Raw genomic sequence first — 11,902 nt, forward strand, 5'->3', positions numbered from 1 at the left:
GTCTCGTGAAAGTATTCATACCCCTTGGTATGATGCGACAAGTTGCACATCAACATTTGGCAGTTATCTGCCATTCTTCTTCTTACCTCTTCACCTCTCAGGCTCTGTCAGGTTGGATGAGGGCAAACACATTTTCAGGTTTCTCCAGAAATATTTGATTGGGTTCAAGCCCAGGCTGTGGCTGAACCACTCATGGACATTCACAGAGTTATCTATAAACCACTTTTGCTGGGTACTTATGCTCATTGTCTTGTTGGTAGGTGTACCTTTTGCCCAGTGTGAGGTTTTGAATGCTCTGGACCGGGTTTCATTAAGGCTATCTCAATATTTTGGAGCATATTTTTCCTTCTACTCTGATGAGTCCCTGCCACTGAAAAACAGCCCCACAGCATGAGGCTGCTACCAGCACACTTTACTTTTGGGATAGTTATCTGCAGGTGATAAGCAGTACCTGGTTTCCTTCAAACATAATGCTTGGAATTGAGGTTCCTCAGACCACAGAATCTTGTTTCTCACAGTCAGAGGGTCCTTTGGGTGCTTTTTTTGCAAATTCCAAGTGTGTTTTCATGTGTCTGCACTGAGGAGAGGACTGAGTCTTGCCACACCGCCATAAAGCCCAGATCGATGAAGTTGTTGCAGGGATGTTTGTCCTTCTGTAAGTTTCTCTTATCTGCATATATGATCATGGAGCTCAACTAGAGTGACCATCAGGTTCTTGGTCACCACTCTAACCAAGGCCCTTCTCCATCAATTGCTGTTTTTGGCCAGCTCTAAGAAGAGCCCTGGTTGTTTCAAATGTCTTCTAGACTACAATGGAGACTACAAACTTCTGTGAACCTTCAGTGAAGCAGAATTTTTTTCTGAACTCTTCCCCAGATGTTTGGCCTGTTACAGTCCTGTTTCTGAGTTCTACAGGCATTTTTTTTTTTACATCAGGGCTTGGTTTTTGCCCTGATATTCATTTTTAGCTGTTAGACCTTTCATTAAGATGTGTGTGTCTTTCCAGATCATACCCATTGAATTTAATTTTCCACATGTTAACTTCTCTCGAAGTGTAGTAACATCTACAAGCAATATGAATGCTCCTGAGCTAAATTTCAACTGTCCCAGATATGGGTATGAATACGTATGCAATGGAATCATTTAAGTTTTTTTATTTTTAATGATTTGCAAAAATGTTAAAACCTGTTTTTTTGCTTTGCCATTATGGTGTATGGAGTATAGATTGATGTGGGGGAAAAGTCATTTAAAGCAGTTTAACATAAGGCAGCAACATAACAAAATGTTAAAAAATAAAGGGGTATGAATACTTTCGCAAGGCACTGTACATTATCATTCAAAGGTTTTGGAAATAAATTGGTACATTTATTTAGCAAGGACACATTAAATTGATTTAAAAAATCACAGTAAAGATTTATAATATTACAAAAAGTGTCAATTTCAAATAAATGTTCTTCAAACGTTCTGTTTGTCAAAAAAAGCAACACAATCATTTTTAACTGTAATAATAATAACAATCAGAAATGTTTCTTAAGCAGCAAATCAGCATATTAGAATGATTTCTGAAGGATCACGTGACACTGAAGACTGAAGTAATGATGCTGAAAACCATAAATATATTGTAATAATATTTGTGAATATTTATCAAATATAATATTCATAAAAATATACAATATAATACAATTTAAATTGTAATATTTCACAATATTACAGCTTTTGACTTTGTTTTTGATTAAAAAAATTGTGAACTTAGGCGATCATACTGATCCCAAACTTTTGAATGACATATATTTCAAAATTTAAACAATGAAAAATGGTAGTTGGAGACAAATTTGAACATTTTGAGTGATACAGATATGAATATGAATTTACTGTTTACTGAATTGTTTAATAGATTATTTAAACCAGAAAGTTAAATGATTCACAGAAATTAATCAATCATTTCTGCTAATGAAACGCTAATAAAGCATGTCTAAATTGTGTCCAAAAACACAGCCTTTTGTTAACTTAATGGGCAATGTTTATGATGATACTGTCTATACCAAATATACTGTGAATATTCAGCAACAATTTGATAATATTTCTCCTTTTTATTTAGTTCTAATAGGACAGATAGCTTTTCATTGCATGCTGTAAATGGCACAGTGTAATATTACATGTCCTAGAGAAAAAAAAATCAAGATTTCAGTTCCTTCATCTCTCCCGTACATCTAATTTTTAGTACCCACTCTTGAATCCAAATGGCACTCGAAGAAGCACCCTGGAAGTTACATAAACGCTCCAACTCTTCCTAAGCATGGATGTAAACTTTTGTAATGATCTTTGGCATCCTTGTCCCTCAGGGTGTCCTAGACACACTTGACTGTCAATCAAAGCCATAATGGCCACCCATGCAGTCAGTGACTGTCTGAAGCTTCCTTCATATCGTCGGCCCCTCTGCTGGGTCGACCGGAACGAGGGTTGGGTATTAAGGCACAGCTCACTGGACAATGGCAGGCCGTGAAATCCAGGCTGACTCACAACCCCTCACTGACACTGCCATCAGGGGCTGTTCCTGTAACCGGCTTATCGCTCTGACACAGCGATGGGGAACTTAATATATATCAAGCCCTCATGTTTCATAAGTGGAAGAAGTTATCACCAGGAAGGAGCAAGATCAACGGATTTGGGGCTTTTTGTGTGTCTGAATAGAGTAGCAAGGTGTTCTGTATTGTAAAGAACTAAACACCTTTGAGATGTTGTATTGTGCTGATATATATAGCCATTTCTCCATAAGCACTCTTTGTATAGCACATCTTGTGTATTTCAGAAATAAATCCTGGATGTTATTCAGGATTCACATGTAGAAAAAAAATAACACCGTGCCTTTTTATAGTCTGTATTCAAGTCTCTTTTTTTTTCTTCACATTTTTAACAGGAACAAACCACCCTCTCAGCCATCTATGAAAACCGGTAACACTTTATAGTAAGACTTTCATTACTTAAGTGAGAAGTTCACTTCCTGAACAAAAATGTACAGATAATTTTCTCATCCTTGTCTTTCTTTCTTCAGCCGTAAAGAAATTATGTTTTTTGAGGAAAACATTTCAGGATTTCTCTCCATATGATGGACTTCTATGGTGCCCCTGAGTTTGAATATCCAAAATGCAGTTTAAATGCATCCTGAAAGAGCTCTAAACAATCCCATCTAAGGAAGAAGGGTCTTATCTAATGAAACGATCAGTTATTTTTTTTAAAAGATTACTATTTATTTACTTTTTAACCTCAAATGCTCTTCTTGTCTAGCTCTGCGTGAACTCTGTGTATTCTGGATCAAGACAGTTAGAGTACGTCGAAAAACTCTCATCTCATTTTCTCCTTTAGCTTCAAAATTATCCTACATTGTTGTTTTACCTTTTTTTTTAAAGGGCGTTTGATCTTCTTTGCACTTTCACTTTGTAAACACTTGGTCGGTACTTCTGCAGCGTTGTAGGATGATTTTGATGTTGGAGGAGAAAATGAGATGGACGTTTTTCAGCCTACCCCAACTGTCTTGAATCGGAATACGCAGAGTTCACACAGAGCTAGACAAGAAGAGCATTTGAGAGGTCTGTGGTGAGAAGATGACTATTCATCGATGCCTTGCTCTGGAGGTGTTTATGCAAATGTTTGTCACCTCTGATCCAATTGAGCCGTTTTTGGAGCTTGATTAAATAAATGCTTTTGAGGATGTTTTAATGGTACAAAGACCTCTTATATACCAAATAATCTTATATACCAAATTTGTTTTCTTAGTTAACAAATGCAACCTCACTGTAAAGTGCTAACAAAAAACCTATGAAATTCAGCCGTATTTATTTAGTATTATTTCCGTTTTTCCCACGTTGAGTGCATTTAGACTGGCTTCAGTGAATATGGTATCACAGCTGAGCTTCCGCTCCGGATGGCACAGTTTAATCTCCCCACAGCTAATATTTCCAGGACCTGGGCCAATCAGGCAAGATTTAAAAATATCCATCTCTTGTTTGGAACTGTGTTTTTTAACAGCAGTGTGTGTACGAGTCAGCCTTAAACCTGCTGTTTGTGCGATGCATGGCGTCATGTTCTGTTGTGCTGTGATAATTACAGTGGGTGAACACAACGTTTCATCAAACTTAAGACTTAAGATGTGGTCTGAATCTGTCAGTGAGGAAGTGATATGAAACTATCCATCATATAGGTGATAACTAAGTGTCACCTATAGGGCCCCAGTGTCCTGGGGGGTTGGGCAAGGTGGTGCAGAATAAATGAGCAGATCACACATTTCAATGTGAGGATTATTCTTATATGTTGTTTTCTTACAGCAAAATTAGATAAAACAGGATCATTCATGTCTCACTGAACAATAGTCAAATCTATTTTTTTTTTTCATGCCATCACGACTCACTGCTTAATTTTAAAGCGTGAGCACATGTGCATGTGTGTTTTTTGTCACAGATGCAGCTGGACTAAAATTTTATATTCAGACTTCATGTGCAGATGTTTCATGCTCTAAGTCCTCCCTGACAAACACACACACACACACACACACACACACACACACACACACACACACACACACACACACACACACACACACACACACACACACACACACATATACATATATATATATATATATATATATATATATATATATATATATAAAGATACAGTCAAACCAAAATTTATTCAGACACCTTCAACATTTCTCACATTATCACAGTTTATTTGCTATAGTTTAGCAAATGGTTATATAATATGACAAGAACTCCAAAATGTGTCAGAACAAATTCATCTTGATAATGACAGGTAACTTTGATAGAAAGGTATGTAACAAAACATGGCCAGGTCAAAGTGTCAAATCAAATTTGAATCAGTGTTACTTAGACTCCACTGTATGAACAATTTTTGGGTAATGTCACAGTTTATTTTACTATCCTCACTTACATAAATGACCTATAATGTCCTGCATCCACTAGTCAAAAAATAATCTGAATAATTTTTGGTTTGACTGTATGTGTGATAATATGAATTTAACCTCATTTTGTAAATTTTCAAATCACTTTTTTGTCGGTAAAGAAAGAAAGAAAGAAAGAAAGAAAGAAAGAAAGAAAGAAAGAAAGAAAGAAAGAAAGAAAGAAAGTGGAATTGTGATGCAATAGCTGTTGTGTCTGACATCAACACTATAATATTTATCGAGCCTTTGCCTTTTGAGAAGCGTTTAGCATTATGTGTCTATAAATATCAGAAACGCATATTGTTGCTTGAATAAGTTAAGCGATTACATAATTTTACATGCATATATTTCTTCATATGCATATGAAATCCCCGCCCAACACGTCTCTCGACAGCGTCGTTTAGAAATACAGAACACTGAGACAATAATAGTGATTAAAGCGGTGCACGTAGTCTGTTCAACATTACAACGTCAATGCTTTTCCCTTCGAACAATGTCTTTTAGCAATTTTCCGCTCTGTATTTTTACACACCCTGTTGAGATCAACATTTAATATCGTTTCGATATTAAAGCATTCATCAGAGGTGTGGATGGAGGTTGTATTTTCCCTGACTGCAGCATATTCCTCCTGCGCGCGCACTGAGTGTGCGTGGGAATCTCTCCCGCACGCGCCGCCCCCTTTATAAATGATGCGTAAAGGATCTCCAGTATCACACCACTCTGAGACTTCAGAGAACTCAGGACCAGATGCTCATCTCCGCCTCGACTTCATCTTTTTCACTCTTTTGTATTACTTTTTGATACAAAGCGACGCATTTCTTCGTCGATGAGGCTTTCGTATAGTAACCGCGCTTCCATGAACAAGTGCCGCTCGCTTCATTCCGTGAAATCAGGGAACTTCAAGCACAGATAATACTAAACCTGGTGGTATACCCCGATGTGGAAGTGCTTTAGACATGATGATCCTCGGCGATGTTTAGACGCGAGATGGGACGCAGGGTTTCCCTGTAACATGCGCGGATCGCGGGATCCCCACTGACACGCGAGCGCGCTGCTGATCAGAGACTTGTCACAGACACTTTGGAGATTGCATGAAAATGGTCCAGAACGTGATTTTGGTGTTTTTCCGCAGGAGACTGAGTCAGAGACCGGCAGTAGAGGAGCTGGAGAGCCGAAACATCCTCAAACGTGAGTATCGCACCTGTCAGAGCAGAGATAAAGCATCTGGAGAGAGACTTTTTTCATGTTTGTTACCTGTCTGTTGACAAATAACAACCATTTTGCTTAGAATGCATAAATACTAATGTATTTTAAAAGAAAGTATTGTTTATTTACTTAAAAAACAACAAAAAATGCAGGCATTGTAACGCACTTCAGATACGAATGAACTGGTTTTATTTAAAAACAATAACAACTGTTATTTCATGTGAATAAATCATCTTGACCTGATTCGGATGCATCAGAAACGTAATTTATAAGAGTTAGATCAAATAGAAATAGATGTCTATAAGGTCACAACTTTGTGTCCACTTACATTACAATTTATTCTATGACTGGTCACCTTTTCTTTTTAGTTTGACATACTTATTTACTCTTTTTTTTTTTTTACCATTGTGACAAATTACATTGAAGTACAAATACTTCATGTAGTCTGATGAACAGTTGGAGGTTGTAAAGTTTTAATAATGACTAGATCAGGTGTCAGTTATATTTGCATACAATGTGTGCCCTCAATGCAATATTTTTTTTTTCAGTTTTACTTCAAAATTTCACATTTAATTTAATGTGTTACTTACTCTTTATTTTTAATTATTTGTAAAATTTAAAACTAGACCCTACACCAAATTTTTGTGACCCTGGACCACAAAACCAACCTTTTAGTGGCACGGGTATATTTGTAGCAATAGCCAAAATACACTGTATAGGTCAAAATTATCTATTTTCTTTTATGCCAAAAATCATTAGGATATTAAGATCATGTTCCATGAAGATATTTTTTTAAATGTATTACTGTAAATATATCAAAGCCTAATTTTTGATTAGTAATATGCATTGCTAAGAACATAACTTGGACAACTTTAAAGGCGATTTTTTCAATATTTTGATTTTTTTCTGCACCCTTAGATTCCAGATTTTCAAATAGTTGTATCCTGACAAAACCACACATCAATGGAAAGCTTATTCATTGAGCTTTCAGATTATGTATATATCTCAAGTTCACAAAATATGACCGGTTTTATGGTCCAGGGTCACATTTTTCAGTGTATTTTATTGTAAAAGTTATATTTCAGTATTTTCCTGTATTGGTTTGTACTGTAACGTTTTGATGAAAAAGTCATTTGAAATTTGATAAATAATTGAGTTCAGGACAAAAACAATCCACAAGCACCAAAAAAAAAAAAAAAAGTGAAAAATCTGAGTGAGGCGTGAATTCAATTTCAGCTCATCTGGAATAGAAAGATTATAGACGCAATCTGTCTGGAGCTCGATAATATCAGTGATTACAGATTGTGAGGGCGAGACAGAGTGGCAGAGATTACACAGGTCTGCACATGATCACAATCTGAATGAAACTGAGTGTAATTTTACTAATTGCTTTGTAATGGTGTAATTTTTGAGGGAATGATTTTCACATTATTTAAATAATTAGTGACCTTTAAGAAAAAAAAAACTTGTTTGTGTTTAGGTTTTTCTTCAGTAGTGTAAAAGGAATTCTAAAGAAATCAGGTTTAGTTCTTAAGATACACATGTATTTCTAGCATGTGTCCATAGCACACTTGTGATGGGGCTTGTTTATTTAGTCGAGGCCTCTATCTTGGGCCGTGGCACCTGTGTCTTCTGACTCTGAGCAGCTGTCTGCTGACTTTGGTATCTCCCCTGCCTGTCTATGCGCACATGCTTGAAACACTCACTCTCGAAGAAAGATGTTAGTCAAAGCAAAGACGAGAAACAAGGCAAGAGTCCTGAAATGACAGAACATAAAGGCATTTTCAAAAGTGGTTTATCGTGGTTTAATCATACTAGACAGACACGTGCGTCCTGTATTTTCCCACGCTAAGTCCTTCGCAGCACAGATTCAGATAATCCACGTATTTGACAGAGGGAAATGTACGAGAACAGTGTTATACTGTGATGTGTAAAGCCTATTAAAGAAATGCAGTAATCTGGCGCCCTGGTGTTGTGCGCAGGGGCAGGAGTTGTCTTCAGGACAGCTGCAGACACAGATGTTCAAGAGATCCGAGCTAGACATGGAACTAAGCCATTCAAGATTATATTTTTTAAAACAATCCTAAGAAAATTGGTTTATTGTTAACTAATAAGTCAACGTACTTTTTGAAAAAAAAAAATGTACATTTAAATTAAGTGGAAGGAATAGCTTAAAGAATCTGACTTGGAGTAGTACATGAGTGCTGTGGAGTCTAAGCGTGTTTTTTTCTTTTCTTTTTTTTTCCGTGTAGTATGCTAGATTAAAAATTTCAAAGTTAATCTGTGCCTCTTCCGACTGCGTGCATGCTTTTTCTCATCTGTGATTTTTTTTGGTGGATTTGCAGAGAGGAATGACCAGACAGAGCAAGAGGAGAGAAGGGAAATCAAGCAAAGGCTAAACAGAAAGGTATGTGGATCAGGTTACATACAGTATGCACACACATATTTGTCACCAATGTATTTGCTTAGCCTGCAGGATTCACTCTGTTGTCTGAGGAAAGTGACTATTACTGCTGTAATACCAGTCATTTACAGTCATTCAAAAGCCTATAAACTTCCTAGGTCATTGTATAAAAAGTATGACAGTTTTAAAACAACTAGACAAGATTACAGCTATTAAGAGAATAATCTCCACTCTGTAAATATTGCGTACTGCAAATGCTAAAGTTAATGGTAAACCATTCATTCTTGTAATATTAAAAGAGGGTTCTTGATGAAAAGCCCCTTAAATGTGGTAAAATCATTCTAACACACAAACTTGTGTAGCTTGTGTGTGCAGAAACAGAAGTAAACAACAGACACAAACAGTCAATAAATAACTGTATGATACTTATGATAATAAAGGTGACCTGAATCAGATTTTAAGTAGGAACAATCCATTTTTTCTTGATGCAGCTTTTTAAATTAACCTCTGTCTTTTTCTTGTCTTTCCAGCTCAACCAGCGGCCCACCGTTGACGAGCTGCGGGACAGAAAGATTCTGATCCGTTTTAGTGACTATGTGGAAGTGGCCAAAGCTCAGGATTATGACAGGAGAGCAGACAAGCCCTGGACCAGACTATCTGCTGCAGATAAGGTGTGTACAAGTAGAAACTCACATGCGCCCCCAACAGGCCACCACACACTGATGCAGTTGAGATAATAGAGATTTAATAAAAAAAAAAAAAAAAATACAATTCTAGGTTTGATATCATCTAAATATCTAGACATGATTCTGTTATATTAAATCTGTTAATAAAATGAGAAAGAAATAAAAGTATTTATATAAGTAGCCACAGATGGCCTGCGGATGCGCTTATTTTCTTGTGTTAAACAAGATACAGCATTATTAAAGTTAGTCAAAATATGAAAAGTACTTTTGAAAAAAATAATTACTTTTATTCGGCAAGGATACATTAAATTGATTGAAATTGATTTATAATGTTTCAAAAGATTTCTATTTTTAAATACACACTGAACTTTCTATTCATCTAGAATCTTGAAAAAAACAAACAGTTTTACAGTTTCCATAAAAATATTATTATCACAACTGTTTTTAACATTGATAATAATCAGAAATGTTTCTTGAGTAGCAAATCAGCATATCAGAATGATTTCTGAAGGATCATGTGACACTGAAGACTAATGATGCTGAAAATTCAGCTTTTTTTATATTTTACAATATATTCACATAGAAAACAGTTATTTTGAAGTATAATAATATTTCACAACATTACTGTTTTAACTGTGTTTTTGATCAATTAAATGTAGCTCATGATCAAAAGAGACTAAATCCTAAAAAAAACCTGATTTTGAGCTTTTGATTTTACTTTACTTAGATTGTTTGCCTTGTTTCCAGCCAAAATATCTAATCATTCTTAAATCAAGAAGAATTTTCTAGACGAGTAAAATTATTTTGTTTTCAGAAAAAACAAGTCAAAATTAAGTGAGTTTTTGCTTAGAACAAGCTAAATAATCTGCCAATGGGGTAAAAAAATATATTTCAAACATATTTTTCTTACCCCATTGGCAGATTATTTTGCTTGTTTCAAGCAAAAACACACAATTTAAACAAATTAATTTTGACTTTTTCTTTTAAACAAGACAATTTTTACATGTCTAAAAAATCCTTCTTGATTTAAGAATTTTTAGATATTTTTGCAGTGTATGCACTTTGCATGAGCCGTATCATGACCAGCTTGTGTCAACAAGTAAACAAAACCAGGATAGATCATTTATAAAACATCTTTCCAGTGACCTGAGTCTGTCTGTTGTCCAGTGACTGTTTATTAGAAGCTCATTGTTGTTGTTTTTACCTCGCAGGCGGCGATACGCAAAGAGCTGAACGAGTTCAAGAGCAACGAAATGGAGGTTCATGCGTCAAGCAAACACCTGACAAGGTCGGTGCGCGTTTCCAATTCTTCCTTGTGTATTTATACATGGCCTGTTTCCGTATCTTGTTCCATGTTTGCATAACCATCACCACAAAAAAGTCATCGCATCTAGGATAAATCACTTCTCGTACGGTCGCTTGCGTAACTGATAAAGTTGCAGGACACATACAGTACATCAATATGGGAGGTTGTTCTAAATATAGCCGTATCTCTACTGTCCCGAAAGTGCAGAAGTTGCAGAATAAGCACACATAAGCGCTCGTCGACATGTATAACAAATGCTTGCTCACATTTAGCTTACGTTTGTTTTACGTTAGACCTCATTTCTGTAGGCACAAATAGCTGAACAAGGTCCCAGTCCTGTTCGGCTTGTGCTAGATCATCCTGCTGAGCAGAGCTCTGTCTGGAACACACACACACACATAGCTCTTCTATAAATACACATTTGATGGATGATATTCGGTTTTTCAGGATGTCTTACAGGTGTCTTCTCCCTTTGCGTTGCAGGTTCCACCGACCATAGCAAGGTTTCTTCTGTGAAGAATATGCTAACGGTATCTCTGTGAAGTCAAAGACCTCAGGAGGCTGTCCATGGGTGCTCCATGGAGGGCCTGATATTTGGGCGCTAGTGAACCTTGGAGGCTATGTCTCTGGAGCTTCAGCCTGAAGAAGCCAAAACCCTCCAAACTCCACTCAGTCCAGCTACAAGTCTGTTGATTATTGAACCTTTATTCTTTTTCAGGGGACTCTCGTGGGACGGTGGAAGACTGTTTGAATAAAAAGACATTGACTTTTTCGTTTTTTTGTAATGGACTGTTTTAAACGGTCGCCTTTTGATGCCAACGGGGGGCGGGTGGGGGGAACCGGGGGGCAAGCATGTGACTCTTTCGAACCTTTTTCCCACACCAGTGTTGGTGCTGTAGTGACACCCCAAACGTTTCTGGGCTCCTACGAAAACTTGAGTTTCATATCAGCTGTATAGATGTTAGTATGAGGGCCGGAAATCATGTCTTACCTTTGCAAGGACTATTTATTGTCTGTACAGTACAAGCTTTGGATTTTTAACAAATGACAATGTGTGGCTTCTTTTTTTGAATGAATGGATGGAAGGATGGGTGAATGATAAATCGATTTAGCTGAAACATGTGATTGTACTTAGGTTCCCATACTACATTTCTCCTTCAACTCTTATGGACCAATGTCAACGTTTGTCTAATCAATCTCTCATCTTGTGTTCAGAAGAATGCCAGAATTTTAGCAGTAGCAAACCTAAGCCATGTATAATAGTCTTACATAAGCATTCAGGAAGTCTCACTGTCCTTGAAGAAAACACAAGAAGTCATTATTTCCATTGACACACACACACA

The 11,902-nt window shown here is 36.6% G+C and overlaps 1 protein-coding gene across 1 annotated transcript in view; it reads left to right on the plus strand.

The window, feature by feature from the left end:
- The window catches only part of phactr3b (phosphatase and actin regulator 3b), a 91,255-nt gene extending 79,651 nt beyond the window's left edge, over positions 1–11,604 (plus strand). Inside the window, exons 9-13 of the mRNA XM_073826007.1 lie at positions 6,090–6,145; positions 8,509–8,570; positions 9,098–9,238; positions 10,465–10,541; positions 11,043–11,604. Coding sequence (XP_073682108.1) covers positions 6,090–6,145; positions 8,509–8,570; positions 9,098–9,238; positions 10,465–10,541; positions 11,043–11,058 — 352 coding nt within the window. The 3' untranslated portion in view covers positions 11,059–11,604. The remainder of the gene's footprint in view (positions 1–6,089; positions 6,146–8,508; positions 8,571–9,097; positions 9,239–10,464; positions 10,542–11,042) is intronic.
- The last annotated feature ends 298 nt before the right edge of the window (positions 11,605–11,902 follow it).

Source organism: Garra rufa, chromosome 20, assembly GCF_049309525.1.
Source record: "Garra rufa chromosome 20, GarRuf1.0, whole genome shotgun sequence".
Classification (NCBI taxonomy): Eukaryota; Metazoa; Chordata; class Actinopteri; order Cypriniformes; family Cyprinidae; genus Garra; species Garra rufa.